The 23,287-nt window shown below is 35.6% G+C and overlaps 1 protein-coding gene across 4 annotated transcripts in view; it reads right to left on the bottom strand.

The window, feature by feature from the left end:
• The window catches only part of CUNH8orf34 (chromosome unknown C8orf34 homolog), a 165,217-nt gene that overhangs the window by 106,235 nt on the left and 35,695 nt on the right, over positions 1-23,287 (bottom strand). For all 4 annotated transcript variants that reach the window (XM_050318965.1, XM_050318975.1, XM_050318947.1 and 1 more), the window contains 2 exons: positions 9,335-9,363; positions 2,943-3,112 (listed from right to left, as the gene is read on the bottom strand). In XM_050318965.1, coding sequence (XP_050174922.1) covers positions 2,943-3,112; positions 9,335-9,363 — 199 coding nt within the window. The remainder of the gene's footprint in view (positions 1-2,942; positions 3,113-9,334; positions 9,364-23,287) is intronic.

A 23,287-nucleotide genomic window follows, 5' to 3' on the forward strand; every position in this document is an offset into this window, starting at 1 on the left:
CTTATCACCTACTAATACCTTGCCTTGCTTCCTTACAGGAGCAACAGAGAGCAGTACAAAACCAGTAACACACACAGTCTTTTCTCTGTAGCAAACCAGAACATAAGGGCAAAAAGGTGACCCTTCATCCATTTGACAAGACATTACTAATACGGCAACTCAGACTGGCCACACTGTCTTTTCCAGGCAAAACAGTAGTGGCATCTGTCCTTCCAGTTGCTCCTTTTTTAAATTTCTTTTCTTGAGTAACCGAACCCGGCTTTCAAATACACGTCTGCTTCTGTTGCTCATCATGACAGGAATGTATGTTTCTAAGGAGGAAATAGTGGTTCTTTCCCACTGTGCACTACTGAATAGAGCAAAAAATCAGAGGCAGAAAATCAGAAAACTTACAGATTCCCAAATATTACATACAACATATATTCACTACGATCTGCTTTATGCTGAAAAGACGAATACTGTAAATGAGCATGTTATCAACATGCTATCAACAGATCCATAGGAATATGCTGCTTCCTGCAGTCCATTCCATCCCTTACAGAATGCTATGAATGTGTAAGGACCCAGGGCTTCCCCAAAAAGCTTTTTTGCCAGCTTATCACATAAATATTGACAAACACTGATCCTTAAACTATCCCTTTTTATTTAAAATATTGCTAAATAAAATTTAACAAGACATAGTTGGAAACATTTAATGTGAATTTACAATTGCTCCTGCTTTCATTTGCCAGGTAAAAGTATAAATGGATTATTTTAGGCTACATTAACTACTAAGTGATGAATGAAATACAGATGAGGTAGCCAAAAATTCTTCACAACTGACAACTTCATTCGTTTGAGAGTTTCACTTAATCTTGTAAAACTTAGAGTCTTCCCACTATTTTTGGATGTTACATTAATATAAAGTTATTGTTATCTAATACTTGTCTCATGCATTTGGTGTTCAGTCAATTCCACATTCTGCTAATAGCACTTTAATTCACAGGAACACTGCATGAGACCTTGAAGCAACAGCCAGTTATTATTTAACTATTATTAAATATTCAGATTAACCTTGATCAACACAGGTCTTTTGAACTTCCGTATATAATTGCCATCAATTTTAGTATCACCACTACTTGAAGTTCTGCAACTGTATTATTCTTTTGCAAGACTGCAAACATGTTTTTTATAAATGCCTCAACAAACTGATGAAATGCTAATGAACCAAGAATTATCCCAGACATAAAATCAGTCATCCAAATGTAAATCCATATGCTGTATGTAATCTAGTAGTTATTCATTTCCACTGAAAATCAATACTCCCACGATACATACTTTTCAATAGGTCTTTAGCACTTACTGCACCTAAAAAACAGACATATCAGTACCACAAGAGTTTTTCCTGTCATCAAGTACCCCATATTCTCCTTGTTCATATGCCAGGCAATATGATTTTGCCATGATTCTCAACAAGACTTCTCAGTGCTATTCTCAAAGCCATTAATCATATTTTTTAATTATAGCATTAGCTGTGAGGTTTCTCACATCTTGTACCACCCTTTACAAAGAGAAAAATGCGTTGCTTTGAATCATCTTTGTTACTCAGAACTAACCTCTTTGCTCCCTTCTGGAGATTAGACAGAGATGCTTATTTCTGTTCCTTCCTATTGACAGAAGGGAGACAATATCCTCAATTCTCTCTGCAATGGGGAACAGATCTTTATTCAGTGTCTTTATTGCCTGCTGAATAAGGAAGAAGAAACACAGGCCTGCACAATCAAGCTGCAGTGCCCATTGCTGACTCCATTACTTTCCCAGGAACCGCACTGGAGAGACCCAGCATCTGAGTCGTGTTGGTTCCCATCTAACGTCTGGCTGAGGGATCATTAGTACATGCTGCTACTTGGAAATACTAGTACTTGCAGCTTCCCCCACAATGGTCTAATTAAATTAAGTACTCACGGATAACAAACATTACAAACATGTGAGGAAAGTTAATGAATGCAGCCTGTAAGGGTACACCTACTGACAGACTAGTCTCCTTCTGACAGTGAGGTAAACTCCAACAGAGAAGGCACATGGAGAAGGAATACCTTAGACATTCTCAAAACGAAAGCAGAGAGTTTCTGCCTTCTTAAAAGAGGAAGAAAAAAGTGTCTGCTGCAGTCAGCATACTAGTTATAGTCTAGGGGAAATGCTACAGGGCTGAGGGAAAAACGCAGGGGTTTAAGCCAATTAAGAGAGGCAGTGCACAAGATTTACACCTGAAAAGATAGGCATTAATTCCTTTTAAAGGAAAGCTGTGAGTATTTAACTTCTGTGATAAACAGGAATCTTTAAATCATGGAAAATGGATTCCTTGTAAAAATGATAATCTCTTTCATGTAGCTGAAGCACATTAACAAACAAACATACTCCTTCATTCTCAGACAAGTACAATAAATCTTCAGAAGTTATTTACTGCAGAGAACACAATTTTCTCTTTGAGAAAGACCTGTTATTGATACCAAAATGCTAGGTATATGAAGATAAATTCAGGAAGTCCTGATAAAAATAACATAGAAACTGTTTCCCTTGTCCATCTTTTCTTTAAAAGAGAAAATCAGGTTTATCACTAAAGTGTCAAGAAGACTAACAAATACCAACTACCAGCTGTGGAAAGATGGAAGGGTTTGAAGCTATACTTTGCAAAATTATTACACATTGGACCCCAGTCATGTCAATATAAACTTAGCTTTATACATGGGAATTAATCCATGTGGCTGCAAATGAATATGAAGTTAATCATATATAAAAGCAAGAGAAGAAACCAGTCACATAGTAATGACTTCCATTTATTCTGCATGCTGCCACACTATGACATGGGAATTAAAAAGCCCTGCACTCTGCTCTCAGAAATGGAGTTTTTGTTAAAAAGACAGCTCTAAACATAAATTTTCTAGGCTGGACCAAAACCTCACCTTCCTCCAGGACTGCTGCTATCCTCACTGTCCCACTGCTCATTTTTATTTCTTGGTATTGGTGGCTGCAGCATCTCAGCCGCCAGAGGGTCTGCATCATTCTCTTCACGGCCAACCCATTCTCCGATCACACGAGGTCTGAGAAGGGGGGTGTTAAAACCTGTTGTGTCCTGCAGAGAAAAAAATAAAAAACCCCTAATGCATTGTTTGTTCTTAACCATAGGTGTAAATAGAGAAAGAAAAGATGAAAAAAAAATCATTAAAAAAGTAAAAGAATAGTACAGTATGTTATAATTTCAGAGGGCTATGAAATATCCAGAAATAGTGACACACTAATGGAAAGTTTCCCATTAACAAAATTCCAGGAGATATTTGTGTATCCTGATGCCTCAAATCTCTTCTGTTGGTGGACATCGGCACTCTTTCATTTCTTTCTCTTCAATTGTATCTGTAGGAAAATCACTATTTTTTTATAAAATAAATGCACAACTCTTTAAACCTGTATTGTATCAGCTCTGCTAAGCAACATGTGAGGTCACTTGTATAAACAACACCCCTACCAAAAGACGTTTGTAGATTAATAACATCACTCTCATTTGCATTATGAATTAATGCAAAACTAAAAACTACATCTGCATTTTGCATTTTAAAAATAACCCTTCTGGGCTTTACATAATGTATCCTTCAGTTCTGAAAATGGCATTTAATGAAATGCATTTCTGAAACCAGTAGTCATACTTTTAACCACTTACTGGAAGACAGTAAGTTGGAGAGGATTACAAGAAGCAAGCAAAATGCAACTGATACTTTCAAAACAATAGCAATAATTTACATCATCATATTAGGAATTTAGATTAATGAAACAAATCATCCTTAAAAATTCTAACAAAAAGCATTCTGAAGTGGTAAGTATGTTTGTTCTTAATTTTACTAGAACCACTGTAGATGAAGAGTTATGTACAAAAGCACAGTCAAACTATAAAAACACACTTGTATACCAAAGAAAAAGATGAAATTATGGGATAGGAATGTTTATTTTACTTTTATTAAACTCTTTTTTAGGTTAGCAAAGACATTTCAAACACACTGTTCCTAATCAGAAGAGACATGTTATATTCCTATCATTTCATGACAGAAAATTTTAGGAAAACAAACCCGTGGCCGTTATCAAGCTCACTGCCTCAATAAATATTTCTGCCATGAAATGGTGCCTTCCACACAAAAAGCATCTGGAGAAAGTACAGCACAGCAACTATTTAGCCTAGAAACCATATTTTTTTTCCATCGTAAAAATGAATCACTTTTGAAGCCTCTTCCTAATTGAAACAGATATAGTAAAAGCACAGTTTGAAGTAGAGGCCTCCACTGAAATAAAAGAAAAAAAAAACAAACAAAAAAGTCTGCAAACTACTATATGAATATATTTACCCAGCTCTGGCTAGATGCTGCAATTTTTCTCAGCAGAACTCCAAGAGCTTCTATTTTGACAGAACCAAATGGGACCCAGGCCCTGGATCCAATTCATTCAACCTTACTCTTTTGTTCTGCTTTCTGCAGTGTGCCTGTGAGTGCATCACCACATTCCTCTCTCCAGAGTTGTCCATCATTTGACTAATTCACTTTTACACAATGTCTGTTTTCTGCAAGGACCACTGAAAATTGAATACAGGCAATACAGAAGAGAGAAATCCGAGGAAAACACCACAGCTTTGGAGATATCAGGATACCTAGCCAGTGCTATTCTGTTTTTACGTACTTACAAATATATATTTTGTGCACCTGTTTGGAGCTGTCATAGTCAGGTCAGGTGGACTAGATGACAGTCACCTCTGGGCTCTTGACAAGTGTAAATTGTTACTGGTGTGACCACCATCATATCCTTATGAGCTCAGAAAAAAGATTGCCCACAATGCCTTCATTACATAAGGCGCTTACCTTAGTTTAAGTCAGAATCATTTGGCCCCTTCTGAGGTTTATTCTTTCTATTCTACCTATTTTCTCCCTTATCTTTCTCTCTAAGATAAATAATAAAATTGAATAAAAATGGTTCCTGAAACTAGTTAAAGGCATAATATCTCTCAGTGTCTGTCTTGCTAAAAGCTTTCAGTGTCTAAGTTAAAAGCACCTAAAAATGCACCATTTTGTCAGTACCTTAAGTTTTTTCTGACACTGTACACTTCACCATCAATATATGAGTAATGAAACCACGAACGCTGTGACTGTCCTTGTTATGCTAATTTGTTTCCTAGGCATTTTAGGGATTAAAGTAGCACTTTCATACTCTACTTAATAGCAATGTAATTTACATTACATAGTCATGCTTTGCCTCACTTTATCACCTTGCTTTACTTTTTGCATCATGCTAGATTAGTACACCACAGCTTCAGTGACCTAATTTATTGTCCTCCTTTCAACTGTATAAGCAGCCACAGTGAAAACAGTAAAGGGAGAATCAGAGAGAGCTCTATTCAGTACACAAGGATGTTTATTTGGTACTATTTCAAAGGCTGCAATAAATTCAGATGAAGTATTCTGTTCTCTAACAAATGTTTATAGTTTCGGGTTGAGGTTTTTTTGTTTGGTTTCTCTTTTTTCATGTAAATCTTACAATCTTAATTGATTTTCAATCTATATTCCCCCATAAATAACAGAAGAGATTGACAGTGACATTAGTGTACATAGAAATATTTTCAGGACAGGTAGGTCCTTCATATCGGGCTGAGTTGTGGTTACTGAATGAAACCTCTACCAGAGAGCAAAACATTTGTATATCCATTTATTTATGCATCATTTAAAAAGCTTAGTATTTCTATTTTTTGTTATGGATTTTGAGGGAACTCCCATCATGAGAAATACTTTTGGATGAGAAGAAATTATTTTGGTTCTATGACAAAAGAATGGTTGCTTCATCTATTTTATTAATTATAACCTGTGTTCATTGAAGTAATATTACATATGAAAAGAAAGTATACCCTAGACAGCACAGAATATGTTTTTAATATTAAAACACTGAGGGTCAAAATCTGCTATGAATTTTTAGATCTTCCCTTAAGTCTGCCTATGGATCTCCAACACTTAGGTGCCTCCCATTACTAATGTTTAAAGTGATTGAAAGACATCATTAGGCATTTCAGATAAATTTCACACTGTTATGGCAGGTCTCACCCGTCACTGTTTTTTGTGAGAATTTTTTTTCAACCTAGAATTCTGTGAATGTCAAAGAAAGGCTAACATCCTAGCTCACCTTTTTTTACATTAAACTCTTCACATTATGCATGATAGTATGTAGTTTCCTAAAGCTCTTCAGCAGTTTCTGCTCAGTGGTAAGGATGGTGAGTCAATTCAGAAATTTGTATTATATTAACTCCGCACTCTAGTTTTAAAATATGTGAGTCACAAAGCATCCTTTTCTTACACAGCATACTTGAGTGCCAGTCTCTGATTTTACATATCTTCTGTGGCCTAGAGATGCAGGCTGAGTCAAGAGAGAGAGAACACCAAATATCACAAGTCTGAAGTAACTGAGATGAAAAAGAGGGGAATCTATACAACAAATCTGTTTTAATCTCTATCATTATAGGATTTTTTTTTTTTTTGGCAAGGTTACCGGTGAACTCAGGAATTTTATGACACTAAGTCAAATTGAAAAATTCCATTTTGACTGAAAGACTGACCTTGTCTGCCTGTATTTGCTCTTGGACTAAAGCCCTAAGTACTGACACAAAGCTAAAAATAGCAGATATTTGACAAGAATCCATTTAAATGAAACACCCTTCTACAAAAATCATTATAATTCAGAGCAAACTGCTTTTCCAAATTCAAACACTCTAGTAACTAAGCAACTAACTAACTGGATTACTTGAAGGAGGAGTTACATCAACCAACAATACTGATTAAGTACTTCCCTGATGAAGGCAGATGTGTTACTAAAACCAGAAAGAAATAATTAAAAAAAAAACAAACCACAATGAGAAAAAAAATAGAGAAATATACACATGCATTCTCTGTTTTCTCCAGGTTCATAATTTAAACCACAGATAAAGCATCAGGATTATGGGATCTGTTCTAGCCCTCCAAATATTCCTGATCATCAGGAAAATATAGCAAGGAAGAGCATATAGAAGTTAATTACTGTGTTTAGTTTTGTGTCTCTCATAACACCTTTGTGATGCCAATGTTTTAACAGAATCCGATGCCAATGTTTTAACGGAATCCAATGCCAAGTTTGGCCATGCTGTTCAAGACCCATGACATGCACCTGATGGGTTAAATGGTAAATCCAAACCACAGATGAATGTGGTTTCAAAAAATGATTCAGTGCTGCCACAGCCTAAATAAGGAAGTTCTAGTATTAGCATTTATTTCTGGGATAGGAATTATAGCTTGGCTACATTTATACCTGAAAAATAAACATCACCTGTGAACACATTCAGAAAAAATAGAACCATATTCTCTTTAGTGTTAAAACAACCATTATCAGGTAGTCTTTGGCTGCTTCTGGTTCAAGCCAAGTAATACATGTATAAACAAGTCACAGGAACATTTCAGGAATTAGCTTCCTAGGAACCATTCTTAGGAGGCAGGACTCCACAGAACGGTCCTGGCTATGCTTATATTCTTAACACAGAAATAGATTTTATGTTCATTAAAAATCGGTCAGGGTCCAAAGAAGAAAGAAAAATGAAGATCACTAAAGCCCATGGAGATGAAAAATCACTCTTCTTCTCTAAGTCTGCTGAAAGCCTGTTGAGCAATGCTGCACAAATGACACATGTCAAGAGCTTAATTGTTTGGGGGTTTATTTATTTTGCAAATAGCTTCTGACTTCAAGAACATTCTATTTATCTGTCCTCATCAGAAGCATATGTTAAAGCAGATGCAGTATTGCAAAGATGTCAGGTAATGCATGCTATTGAATGTACATACCATAATTCCAAATTTTGGTTCAAAAATTCAGAAATACACAAAAGTATTTCTCACAATGGAAGTTCTCTCCAAATCCATATCAGAAAATAGGAATACTAAGCTTTTTAAATGACAAAAAAAAAAAATTGATACACCTTTCAATTTTAAATTATAAAGTGTATAGTAACCAAAAAAAATTATCACTTCGCTCAAGCTGGGTCCTGAGGAAAGTCCCAAATTATGTTCCCCGTCTCAGTTTTCACACTGAATAATAAAATATAAAAACCATTAATGTTTTGGAGGAATATTATAGTTTTAAAAAATTTAAAAAATTACCTCCTAAAAATAGATGTAAAAATTGTTGATAACAGGCTCTAGCCCAAAACGTCTTTTCCTCCCACAAACAGTATTTTATAGGTTTTTTCCAACAAACAAAATCAAACTGAGTTCTTCATAAGTATTCTTAAAAGTAAGAGTTTTAAAGGAAAGGTTTTCTAATCATGTTTATCATCACTTCTGAACACAGTTACTAAAATAGTGTGAAAGAAGACTTGAGTCATAATTTTGAAATGGCAGCCACATATGCTCATAACTAAATGGTAACAGTGATCCATCTTGTCTAACTGGTCTTCCTTGGAGAACGCAGTGGATGTATTTTATATGCATTTGTGTCAGAAAGATTTGTGTCCTCATTTTACCAGCAGAAAGGAAAAATATTTTTTAAAAAAATGTGTTCTATATTAGGCATTATTTCTGTGTCTTATATACTTTTTGATCTCATTTCCCTGACAGCAGTTGTTTCCGACACCAAGAACACAACCCAAGATTCTTGGCACTTGAAGCATACTGCTGCTCACAGGTGAGAATAGGTAAGATAAAGGTGCTCTGTTTCCTTTGGTAATTTGAAAAAAATAGCTTGATTACTCTTTCAATGTAGAGTTTACTACAGCTAAAACTAAAATTCACATTAGCTGTGTAATGTATCAAAAGGGACAGAAGAGATCACTGTTGCATTCAGCAAGGAGGTAAACACTGATGCTTATGCCCTGTGCATTCCTGATCAAATCTGTAAGCAAAAATAATTCCTAAATATTCTCACAAATCATATCTGGGAATGCAGGATTCATGTCTTCGTGAATAAAAGGTATTTAGAGCTAAATGTTTACAAAAGTACAAAAAGTAACCCAGCACACTGTACTAAGCAAAGATGGTGTCATGATCAAAAAGTATTTCCATGGCCTCAACTGTGAGCCTCTCAAACTCAGTGAGATTTTTTTTCCATACCTGATAGCCCATTCCAGTCAAACTCTTGATGTATCCATATATACTGTACCCACTCACATAGTTTTTCATACCCAAACTTCATCTGAACCCAACAGAACTGAAGTCTGTATGCCAAGACAGGAAGATGCAGATCTCATTGACTAAAATTATCACAATCACCTGTCTCTTTGTACTGTTCATTAGGCATATCTTGTCAATCTTACCTTATCAAGTTCATCAGAAACAGCAATGCCTGAAAACAAAACAGATTGGAAAAAAAAAAATATTTAGAAACATGCTTTCTATAATGTCTTCTACTACACTAAGTAAAAGTAAGGTTTAATCTGAAAGGTTTACATATTGTTCTCTGCATGCTGCTGTACCATACAACGTGTCATGTATAGTTCCACTACTGAAATTGCCTGGAAACAATATACTTTTATATCAGCTGCAATATTACCAAAATGAGTTTTTAAAAAACTATAAAAACGAAAATAGTAGATGTGCCAGTAAAGTGACAAGAAGATTAGCATAATTCTACCTGCTTTCTGAAATTAAATCAGCAACATTGTATTTACCAATGGACACATTATTACGCAAATCTCACCCTGGCCAGCATGCGTAACACATCTTGCTGCAATTAGAGGGCAATATGGACATGACTCTTCTTTCTCTGTGGTACAACGTAGGCATGATTCTATAAAAACAGGTGGAACTTTGGAACATAAAGTAAAATTTTCCAATAGAATCCAAAACAATTTTTCTAAATCTTCTGAACAAGAACTTGTATATTTGCTCTTATCCTTTCTGCTGACACCTGCCCGTGTCTTTCCTATACTTTCTTCCATCACGTCATCTAACTCTTTTAAGTATAATAATCCTGTAGAACATTAAATATATACAGATGGTCTAAGAATTTTTAATAGATCTGCACACATCATATCACAAGGAGTTATCAAGTAATTATACATTTAATGCTATCATGTTGAAAATTCTGGTACATTGAAAACAAGGCATTTCCCAGGTTCCTGTGAGGTTTGATAAGGAACATTTCCAGCTTAGAGCTTCAAAAACCAAGGACAAGTATCTCCTGGTGGTGTAAATAAAGTGCAGACATATCCATGCATAGGAAAATCGCACACTTGAAAGATGTTTTCTAACCCATGTTTTCAAGACACTGTCGTAGAAGGAACATGAGATGAAATTGCAAAATATGTAGTATCAGCTAAGTGTAGAGTTAGTCTTTCTAAAATCACACTAAAGACTGAGCAGTATAAGCTTATTTCTTACTATTTGGTGTACCACAACTAAATTAATTTTTTGGGTTTTTTACTGTGCTTTGAATCATTAACTCTATATAGGTAATTCTCAGTTTAAATGGCTTCCTTATAGTGATTTTTTTTTTCTTAAAGAATGAAGTGTTAGGAGAACTGCAACTATAATTTAAAGACCTTGTCAACACATAAGAAATATGCCAGAAGATAATAAAATATTTCCAGTAATTCAATAGTTATAAAACAGATTATATTGGAAAATATCTGTTTTGCCTAATCCTTCTATCCCTCACTGCAATTAACTAGTTTTAATAACTTCAGACTTTCATTTAGCCCAGACACTACACTAATGCCCAGCAGGTTGCATTGAAAAGACTTTAATGTTATACATTTCTTCAATCCCCAATGGAGATTTACTAGACAGAAGATAACTGCACTCTTGGAGATAGTAAAAACCTAATTCAAGGTTCTCTTCACCTCAGCTTTGAAAAGCGGATTACCACAAACCACCTCTCCACCACATGGATGTATTTTGTATAACAAATGTCAATCCATTCTACAACCATATAGTAAGACTTCAAAACTCTCTCTAAAGAGTTAAACTACCTCTTCTCAGTAATTTCCTATAATGTTAATACAGTTAATTTTGTTTTGATACAGGTTTATTTCCTCTTATTGGAAGGCTGGTACACTTTTCTTCTGCTTTCGCAGACCTCTGCGAATGGAGGATCTTGAAACTTTGGAGTGGAGGGAAGAGAAATTTTACCCTGTGTGGACTTACTCCTTAAAAATATTTATTTTCAAGTATGGTAAAAGAAATTACAAAAGGTAACCCTGCCCTTTCCAAAATTCCATTCCAAAAAATGCCAAATATTTTTACTACTCAATTGCCTATGTTGCCTATCAAAGTTCAATACTGAAAGTACCGAACAGCAAATGGGAAGAACAGTACATATTACTATAAGCCTCACACAAAAAGCTCTACTATCCTCTCTGATTAAGTTACATATAAGCACATAAAACTGAAAAACAGCCATACTTTAAATGAGTGCTTTTAGTAAAATGCTTTTTGTGTGTGTGTGTTGTAAATCACATCGCTCACCAGAACTTACTCTGAATTTAGAGAAGACTAAGCTGAGTAATTGAATTGACCAGAATGCCTCAAATTTCTTCTTTGCTAAATAGGAAACAGTAGCAAGACACCAAAACTAACTGTATTTCTTAGACAAGCATGTCGAGAGTTAGCAGTCTCTGAGGACACAGTGCCAAAATAAAACTTTACAAGTTTAGAAAACTTTTTTTTTTGCAATGGTGGAATTAAACCCGCAAATTAATTTTAGCTCTCTCTCTTCAATGTGTCATCAAGAGAAAAAAAAAAAAAAAGGATTCTGGGGAAGAAATTTTATCAAGAGCTTGCTGTAGCAATCTTGGCATGGTGATTCTTCTGGAGGTGGTATTTACAATACTGTCAGCTACACAGATCTTTCTGTTATGTCTTGAGACTCACTAATATTAACAGTACTCTTTTAGTCACTGATAACACCACTCCATTAGCAGAGACCAGGACAAATAACCCATACAACGTTGGGTGTAAAAATGCTTCTTATTTCCTTCCAAGACTCAACTTCACCACACAGTTGGTGTGTGCCCATTTCTTACCAATTTTCTTTGCAGTTGCCAAACTCACAGGATATCATGGCTAAACTAGAGAGAAGGGGGAACTAGCACTGTGTACCGTAGACAGAAAATCACACCAGTGAGGTAATTTTTTTGGGTGCAGATCTCAGGTGGATATGGACTCTGATTTTCAGAAAGTATTTCCTAAAAAAATTCAAACCCTTGCATATGTAGGATAACATTAAAAAAACAAAACCAAAAAACCCCACAACCACCAAACCCTTAATCCAGAATGCTGAGATTACAACTAGAGATACTGTCATAATTATTATACAGGAGTATTTAGGATTTCTGTTAAATTTCTTAGCCCTTAGCAGACTCCTGACTTTTCAACAGTCAAATAGTTTACTGTCAGTTACTTTACTTTCAAGTAATACACTGACAATTTAAAATAGTTAAATTTCTATGAAGTATTAAAATAGTTCAATTTGTAAAAAGTGATGGTAATGATGGTTGCTATCTCTGTTTCATGTAACTGCTACTATCCAGACATCAGCATTTTTCAAACAGAAAACCCTCTTGTCACTTATTTGTGAAAAGTATCTGATTTCGCTCTCTGTACTTTTTATAATTACTTCAGGGTTTTGTCTGTGGCTTTCATACAACATAAAAGAGAAAATAGAAATTTTATTTTTATATACTCTAAATAAGAAAATGTCATTATTAAATCACAGAATACTGGAGACAAAGGGAAAGCCCATTCCATGAAACCACTCTAAATGGAAACAGCAATGGTTCCATTTTAACCAAAACATTCACAGATATAGCCAAAATCTCTATAACATTAAAAACTTTTGACCTGATAATTTAGTCAGTTCTTCAAACTGTAACTCTTTTCTATCAAAACTTAATCCTAATCACCAAAAACTCTAACACCAGAAAAACTGACACATCTAGTTTATTCAACCTTAAATCCCATAGCTTTGTTAGACTATATGTTACTATGAACAACTATTTCTGACTTTCCTCAGTATTTAAAGCCTGACTCTGCACAATGATGAATGTAGAGAATGGAAGTTTTAAGGCTATGTCATCATTGCTCTACCTCAAGACACTGAGCAGCAGATAAGAAGAGGACTGTTAATAATGTTCTCCTTCCTTTGTTGGGAAAGGTCTTCTGATGTCAAAGGAAAATCCTCCAGAAATAAAGGAGTAATAAAGGAGTTTCACCCTTCTCTTATAATAGCTGTTTCTCACGGACAACATTTGCCATAGTTTTATATCATACTATGACTGACAACTATACACTCCTACCTCTCTTACTATCCATTCCAAATAAAGGGGTGAGAATTTTGCTTCCCATCATCAGCTAAGGCTCATGGATGAGGTTTACAGTGGAAATTAGTTAGGTAGCTAACTGCCAATTTTATGTCTTTAAAAAAATCTTCCCTTTTAAAAGTAATTAAGGGTGCTGAAATTTGATCAGGCATCACAACTATGCAGCCCACTCAGCTGTCTGGTGAATTACACAGACAGATTCAGGGCACTTGTTTCTACTTTTGAGTGTAATGACCCTCTGTGCTGGAAGAGTGCTGGAACAGTGAAATAATTGGTCTGAACATGTTTCTACAGTCCTTCAGAAATGCTCCAGAGCCACAACTACTGCCATCTCTGATCAGCAACAAATCTAGAGTGGGGCTGTTGATGCTAGCACAGCCTCTTTCAAATGGAACATCATTCTGTCATTAGCTTGGTTTTTGAAGAGAACTGGAAAAATAATGTACTCTCTTATTACAAGAAAGGTCTGGCATGCTAGGATTAAATGAAATATAACAATATAACAAGAATGTAATTTATTATTACTTATTATATTTTAGTTAGTATTATTATGCTTTTTGTTTTTAATTAGCATGGATTATTAAAACCATTCTTTACATTGTTATCTTAGATTTCTATTCCCAGCCTTCTACCTCTATGGCAATCTGCAGCAGCACAATGGTAAGAATGAAGAAATAAATATAATGAGCATTACAGTGTCTTCTTTGATGTAAAAGCTACCTCTCAAAATACCTGCACTATGTTTTAACAAAATAAAATCCCTTTTGAGTCTAGAATGAGTATCTTCCACAGTATAGACTTTCTGCTTAGGACATTCTGCTTCATTTCTATCTTATCAAGAAAAGAACTTTCTTTCTAAAGAAAAATGAACATTGTTAATAACAATTCCATGAGCCTTAAAGATGTCTAACTCTTGCATATTCAGTTCTTAGCAGAAGAGATTTATTTGTTGTTACTCTCCTGCAACAAATACAATTAACTCCGTTCTTAAAGCATCTCCACTCAGTAGTATTATTCCTCTTTGAAAAGTGATTTTTAGACTTCGATGTTCTCAATTCAACAGTATAACAACTATTTTCCAATCAGAGGGCACCATACAAGTTCAGGTCTTTTTGAAATAGAGCAACTGATGTCATCTACCAGGACTTGTGCAGGGCATTTGACATGATCTTGCACAACATTCTTGGACATGGATTTAATGGGTGGATCATTCAGTGGATAGGGATGTGTCATAATTAAAGAACTGTGTTCAATGGCTCAATGGCCAAGTGGAAACCAGTGGTGAGTGGCATTTCTCAGGGGACAGTCTTGTGACTGGTGCTGTATAATATCTCTGTTAGTAACATGGACAGAGGGATCGAGTGCACCCTCAGCAAGTTTGCTGACAACATCGAGCAGTGTGGTGCTACAGACACACTGCAGGGAAGGGATGCCATCAAGAGGAACTTTGACAGGCTTGAGAGGTGGGGGAGGCTGCGTGAACCTCATGAAGTTCAACAAAGCCAAATGCAAGGTGCTGCAGCTGGCTCAGAGAACTCCCAAGCACAAGCATGGGCTGGGCAGAGAATAGATTGAGAGCAGCCCTCGAGTGTTGGTGGATGAGAAGCTTGACCTCACCCAGAAAAGTGTGGTAGCAGCCCAGAAAGCCAACTGTGTCCTGGACTGCATCAAAAGCAGCGTGGCCAGTAGGTCAAGGGAGGTGATTCTCTCCCTCTACTCCACTCTCATGAGAACCCATCTAGAGTACTTGTGTCCAGGGCTGGGGCCTCCAACACAAGAAGAACAACAGGAAGTTGTTGGAACATGAGGAGGGCCCAGAGGAGGGCCATGAACATGGTCAGAGGAGTGGTGCACCTCTCCTATGAAGACAGGCTGAGACAGCTAAGGTTGCTCAGTATGGAGCACAGAAGGTTATGGGGAGATTTTATAACAGCTTTTTAGTACCAAAAAAGGGCCTACAAAAAGCTGGACAGGGACATTTTACAAGGGCATGTAGTGATAGGACAAGGAATAATGGCTTCAGACTGAAAGAGGGTAGGTTTAGATGAGATATTAGGAAGAAACTCTTTACTGTGAGGTTGGTGAAACACTGCAACAGATTGCCCAGAGAAGTTGTGGATGCTCCATTCCTGAAAGTGTTCCCAGATTAGATGGGGCCTGAAGCAAGTTCACCTAGTGGAAGGTGTCCCTGCCCATGGCAAGTGCAGTGGAACTAGATGATCCTTAAGGTCCCTTCCAATTCAAACCATTCTATGATTCTATGAAACGGCAAGTCATAAAATCCCTGACTGCTACATTATTCCTGATCAGCTTTACAGTAGCTTAACAGCTTGCAATATTAATAAAAATTAAATAATATTAAAATTAAATATTTAAATCATATTTAAATTAAATATATTTATTATTTTATAATAATATAATTATTATATTTAAATAATTTTTAAATTAAATATTTAAAATTAATAAATATTAATAAAAAATACAGAATTTCATATAACATCTGAAAGTATATAACTTTCAGGTTCTGATATGTGTTCTGATAAGAATGAAAATTGTGAAACTTCAGAGACATCTACTATTTTTGCTTTTATCTGTCATCTTTCAATAATTACAAGTAGAAAAAACACAAAATAAAAATTTATTGTTTTTTTTTTAAGACAGATTTTTCTAATGGCACAATGTACATCTGACCAGTTCAACGTTGCACCCAGCTGTCAGAAAATAAAATGCTACAACTTTAATGTATGCCAGACTACCATTATTCAACTGAAAGGGAGGAAATATTTATGCATTTTTCTAAACATCCAGAAGATGGCCACAAAGCTCCCAATAGCCAGATTTCCCTACCTGCCAAACAAAGTCTTCTGTATTTATTTGACACATAGGTTTTAACACACAAACTTTAGATGTACTAAGGCAACCCCAAAGCAGCTCTGACTAACTTGACAGAATTCATTCTCAGGATCAGTCTAGGCCAGGGAACTTCTGGATGGTTGGACTGTCAACCTCATAGTGCATATCACAGGTTCTGTAAAAAACTCCAGGACAGAAACAGCATTATTATTCTACCATTATTAATAGTGCAGCTTTGTGCACAAACACAGAAATACTGTTTTATGTATCAACTGCCCAGCAGTTAACTTTCCCAATGCATTCTCCTACTCCTAGTAAATCAGGCGAAGCACATGTTCTTTCTTTAGTGGGACAGGCCATCTTAGCTGTATTTGCATTTCCCATGGCAAGACCTTTTGCCATACTGGCAACACAGTATATTCTAGTCCCTGTGCCTGTTTGAACCATGTATTGAACATTAGGTAAATTGAAATTATTTCTTTCACACCATTTGGATTATAAAGAACATAAAATGGTTGCTCCGATTGACCAAAAAAACAATGCGTCCCCCCACAAAAAAACTACACAAAAAACAAACCAGCTCAGTCATTTCTGTGTAGAAATTATGGAATATGTTTGTCATTGACTGTCATAAGAGACACTGTTATAATATTTCCTTTGTCTGCACTGAGTCATTTTACCACTTTCAAAATTAGACATATTTCCTCCAGTAGTAATTTAGATTTTCTATGAAGGCATATTGAATTGAAACCTCAGTGTTTTTACCAGTGAGGGCCATGTGTCCTTATACTACTGAGCAACTACGCATCAAGTTTCTGTAGAGGTATCCATAAAATTCCTCCCAACACCAGCCATATTAGAACAAAGGAAACTGCCATCTGCAAGGCACCACACATCAACATATCAGCACACTACACATATTCTAGTCACTGTCTAGAAAACATTGATTTAATCTCTCCTCTTTGTAGTGACTTTAAAAAAACATAAAACCCCAACTAATCCCTAGCAAAATGACCTCTGCTTTGGACTTGCAGCATTTATACATCCAAATTTCTGACTGACTCCAATGGAGAATACAGGTTTCAGGATTAGGTTTAGTGACTAACACAGTCAATTATGCAAAGACAGGGAAATAAAATGCAAAGTACCCACCAAATATAATGTCCTAGAAGCTCTTCTAGGCCAAAGTCATCTCAGAAGAGAATAATCAACACTGCAAAACCTTTCAGAACTCTTGATTTTAGGGAAAGGTGTACACTGTAGTAGGTGGGTTAAGACAGGAAATCCACAGCATCCAGATACCAAGTCATAGCTTATGTTCTATTACCCTCTGAATGCCAACCCCCTTGTACTAAAAACTAGTAAGTTCCATATCCAAGATGACAGCCACACAAACCTGAGTTCTGCATTAGGGAAACTTCTAGCAAGTCAAATACTGTTCCAGAAAAGGACACAGTAACTATAAAAGAGACTTTAGTCCTGAAACTTAGAGTAGGCTAGAGTAGAATGGCAAATACCTTCACAAAGGTGATTAAAATCTTAACATCTGCAGGAAAAAGATACTTAAAACTAAAGTAGCAGTGATCTCCTGGCCATGCAAGCCCCAGTTTATAATCGAATAGCAATAATTATGTTTATATTCTTCCTGTTTCAATCTCAGAAAATATCATTACTTTGTATTATTACTCATACTTCATACTAAAAGCAAATGGATTTTATGAGCAAAGGCAGTATCATATAACAGCTGCAGTACTGAGATAAAATTATCTTCCTTAAAGGTTTGATTGAGCTTATCTAAAAATGTCGATCTTAAAATAAGTCACAAGCATTGATCTCACACAAGAATAACATGATTTTAAAGTTCAGAATGAAGAGAGGGCAGGAAAAATCCCCTAGACAAGACTGATGACTAGTTTTGTGGTTCAATTAGCAAACACATTTAGGGCTAGATGATCCACTGATAATGGAGAAGTCATTTTTACAGACTCAAGTCCATTTCAGATCAACAACTGTGTACAATTGAAAAAAATTACTAAAATATTGTGTCTTAAAACAGTGCCCCTCATAAGGTAATTGATAAAAGTCTACTTAAGTGTCATGCAGATACGCTTTTGCAGTTATATCATTATCACCACCAGAAATGTCTGGCTTCAGTAAACATTAGTGGTATTTCATTCAGGTACATCTTTCATAACCATAATGTAAATCATTAATAGTTACCCATAGTGTAGAAGGAACTAAATGAAACCCCATTCTAATATGTTTTAGAGACTACTAAATGCATTGAAGTAGAGCATGATGTATATATTAAGCTTCTCACATCCCACATACTCGCAGGTTCATCCTTAAAACTGAGGACACGATTTTAGTGGTTGTTAACATATTGTGATCTTTTTTAGAACTAGTTCTGCCCTTCTTGTTATGAGATTTTTACTCTTGTTGCTTATTCTTCCCTGTAAAAGATAAACATAGCATATACACTTACGTTTCACTATTTATTATTTTTCTTAAAGAGGTATGATAGTGTTTGTCTTTCTGAACCTATGCATAAACAATATCAACTGACTCTAACATTATGATAAATAACTGTCTGAGACACTCTGGATGGACTCAGAGATTTTTCATTCTTAGAGGCATTGAAGAGCCTGGACACCTGGCTCTAGGTGAGCTTCCTTGAGCAGCAGGTTTGGACCACCTGACTTCCAATCATCACTTCCAACCTCAGCCATTCTGTGATCCTATAATTCATTATGGTTTCAAGCAATATTTCCTACTAGACTGCACATTGTTTCCTTATTTGCTGATTATTCATCAATTATTCCCCTTTGAAATTAAGAAACGAAAGAATACTGTTTTCCTGCTTGTTATAGCTAGACACCATTTTTTCTGGGATTCCCTCCAACTAACTGATTTGGATTCATTATCAAATACTTTTGATTAATGTTAACTTACTACCATTTTCTGACCTTAGAATGTCTGATTTGTAGTATACACCTGGCCTATATAAGGATTCAAATGTTACTAACAAATCATCAGTTATCTTCATTAAAATGTTACATGTAATTATGAAAAAGTGCCTATCTCACAGCAGAAGACATTGTGTCATCAAATGTTGTTACCATCTGTAAATTGAAACCTTCAATATGCATACATTTTCAATATGCAATTTAATCCTTAACTGTTGGTATAAAAAATGCAAAGTTGTTCAGAGTATACAGACTTCACATCTAATTGCAGCAAGCTCTCACTAATTTAGCCCTCATTTTTTTCCGCACTCAAAACACTCAAAATTCACTAGTTTCCATTTCTTGTTATCTTTGTCTTCTTATATTTTTTCATCCTCCAAAAATGGAGGGTGAAGAAAGGCGTATTCATTAGCAAGATCCTTAACTATACGGGAAATTTTAACTCTCTTTAAAGGCTAGAAATTGAAATACAAGAGCATATATGGAACTTTTATTCCTTAGGATCAGCAGAGGAAGAAAGATGGCAGCAGTAAATGTAAGAGACCTTGCAATAAAAGAAAATTAGACGTGCACAAGGGAAATGCAGTACATTCCTATACGTTGCTTCATAAACCAAAATCTCCCCTAAACAGTTAACTTGAAAGTTCTAAATCCAGTTCTAAATCCACTTCAATGACATACAGCTGACTGGAGAAGCAAAACAAGCTTTCCCAAGTGGGTAGGGCTCTGAAAAATGGTATACTTAAATCATGAAGTTCCATTACACTTATCACACTAATTACAACAATAATCTTTTTCAGACTCTCAAAACTTTTAAGATGCTTTTAACTCTGAGTGTGAAGTCACTGTTGGTTTCTCAGATTTAATGCAGCACAGAATTACTCCCATATTTTCTTGATGGGGCTTGGGAGAAGGGGTCCAAATATAAGCAAATTCAGTTTTAATCACTAGGACTGAATATACAAGAGACCAGACATGTAAGTGTCTTAGTCTCACCTTCCAGCACTTACAGGTAGTTCTAATTTTGTGTGAAGTGCACAAGTTTGTTTCAAAGCAGGTACCTGGACTGCATAGTAAATAAAGCAACAGAAACCAGAGTTTGTCTCACAGGCTGCGTCAGCTGCATAGCAGGCAACAAAGTAATGGAAACTCACTACAAGATCCAAAGCTTATCTTTAAAAATGTAAACAAATTCTGGGATGTGATGAAAAATTCACTTGACTTCAAACATCTCATTTTACGTGTCATGCTACCCTGTTAAAAACTGAAGAATGAATGAGAGGGTGCTGAACAAAGCCACTGATAGTATGTTGTGATTATTTGCATACTCAGCTATCTGCTGAGCACACTGCCTGTCCCATACTGCTTCCAAACAAGGTTAGTATCAGATGCAGCATTAGACTCGCAGCATGCTTGTAGAATCAAAAACACTGCCTAGCCTGCCCAAAGCAAGCATCAACACCGGAGAAGATAGATATGGGACCTTGTGATGGCTTTTCTAAAATTCATCACATGGGACGTTTGTTTGGGGACAGCACAGAGTAAGTTCCATGTGTTTTATACTTCTAAAGTCCTAGACATGCCTGTTCATTGAAACTCCCTAAGAAATTTCCACGTGCAACCTGTATTCTGTCTTTGGGAGAACAATACCAATGCATTTATTTTCAAAATTATATATCTTGTATTTTTACAGATTTCAAATTTTTCGTTTTGATTTTTTTTATCATGCTGACATGGAAGAAATCACAGAATTTTATTTCCTGAAATGAATTTAAAATCAGCAATACGAACCCTAGAAACCAGTACATCCAGCTTAGAATTAATCTGATGCAAGTGTTTAAATGACACAAACAAAAAGATTAAAGCGCAGAGTAACTAACAACTATCAAAGAACAAAAGAAGCCACAAGGAAAGATACTATAAATACACTAGGAAAGAAGGACAAAGTAAAATGCAGGACTATTACATCAAAGAGAAGGAAAGCAAATAAGAGATGATACAAAGAATTCCCAGTGTTCAATACTTTCACTGCTTCTGTCTAACCAAAAATCGATTGTGGCCAGATGCTTAACACTAGTGATTTTAAGAGGAAAATCTGCAAGCCAGACTAGGGAAACCTGAACGATATTCTGATGACTAAGATACATTCAGGTTGGCAGAATCTCATGAAATTCACTCTAGAGTACTTAACTAACTGAAGAAGCCTCTAATCCATTACCAACAGTCTTTCAGGACTAGAGAGGATAGGAAAGGGCAAATACTGTATCTTTCTTGAAAAAAGAAAAAAGGAAGATGTGGGGAAGCCTAAATCACACTAAAATGGCAAAAAATCTTAGAGAAAATTGTTAAATAAACAATGTATCAACATCTAATGGAATAGAAAGGTGATAAGAACAAGCCGACATTAATTTATCAAGAATGAAATGCATCACATCAGTCTAATTGCCTAGTGGATAAGAGGAGGAAGCAGATGTAAAATACTTCAGCTATATGACTTTGTTTACTGTCCTGAATTACACTAAAGTAAAAAAAAAAAACCTCGACATCTACATTGTAGGTGAAATCACTGCAAGGCAGATAAACATCTGGTGGGAAAAAATGCACTTACTGAGTAGCTTTCAAGAGGTGGTTGTCAGATTTGAAATGGGATCATGAAGAGGTCTGACAATATTTCCATTAATGATCTGGATGAAGAAATAGAGAGCATATTCATAAAAGTGAACTTATTATCAGGCTGCAAGTGATTGAAAGCACTCTGAGGGCTGGGATTCAAATTCCGTATTATCCTGATAAACCCTCAGAAAACATCAAGTACTAGCAAGAAACAGTGAAGAATGTTTCGTTTGTGAAATAACACTGTGAAAACTGGACTATAAAAACACTGACCAGGTACATTGACCTGGTCCAAGTGTAAGACTCAGAAGAGCTGAAGTGTTTTCCACTCCAGTCAGAAAATTCTGTGGCAAAAAAGAGGTACAGAATGCTGCAAACTGTATTTTAGGGATAAGGAAGCTAGAGGTCAGTGGAACCTACACAATATTCAGTAGGAAAGGCAAAGATTGAAGAGTTGATTTAGCCATTAATTATTGAATTCTCATATCTGATTAGTTTGTATTTCCTGACATTGAATAAATAACCCTCTCTGAAATTGAAAATAATTGTTTCTGTATCTGTGTTAATCTTGGTTACAAGTCTCTAAAGAAAAAAGGCTTGAAAAGTACATTCACATCTGTTACAGTAACATGGTCAGGCAATAGTGAGGCTACAAATCAAAGATCCTCACTGGAATTGGTTTAGCTCCTTGAAAGTAGATGGACTGATTTACTAGAAGTATATTTGAAAAAAGCCCTGTAACTATACTACTACAATTACTATAAATATGAAAATCTCTTAGAATATAATTCTTGTGATCAATGTAAAACATTTGTGAGAGAGAGACTTTGGGCAAACCAGTTTGGGTATTTGGCACAATACGCTGGCTCTCAAAATTCTACTCAAAACAGATCTTCCTTTTTTCATTCAGCTCTGTCTCTCATCTCACCATCTGCAAATTCTCCAGTGAATGAAGAATTGCCATGGATAAAATTTAATGAGATGAGAAAAAAATATTTCTCATTCAAATATCTCCCAAATCACACCATTCCTAGTTTATGCACCATGGTAAGGAGTACTTTTCATACTTTAATAGTAACGTTTGCTCCCGTAAATGTACTTCAGAATTCTCTTCTACAGGAAAGACATGGGGAGAAAAAAAGTGTGTAAGGGATAATATGTGGGTTTTGTTATGAAATAACTGGATTTCATGTTTCTGAGTATTTATTTGAGATGCTTTAAAATCTTTTAATTGCTTTTGAAAACTGGAAGGAACTGATTGGGGTCATGGATAAAAATAGCTAATTGTTTTTCAACGACAGATGTGAACTCCATCAATGAGGTTAAAGTTTTAAAAAGGTTAATATAACTGCTACCACCCAAAGAAGCAGTCTCCCTGCTGCATGTTCCCACCATTTTCATTAAACCAGCGTCTTCTGTCGATCTCTTTATGAGCTAATTCAACTCACTTAACCAGCAGAAAACTAATGTAAAAAAAAAAAAAAAGTGAGTGCAGGGAAAGTGGTTTCAGTTTCCA

The sequence above is a fragment of the Myiozetetes cayanensis genome, unplaced genomic scaffold (genome assembly GCF_022539395.1).
Source record: "Myiozetetes cayanensis isolate MyiCay16 unplaced genomic scaffold, myiCay2020 scf1, whole genome shotgun sequence".
NCBI lineage: Eukaryota > Metazoa > Chordata > Aves > Passeriformes > Tyrannidae > Myiozetetes > Myiozetetes cayanensis.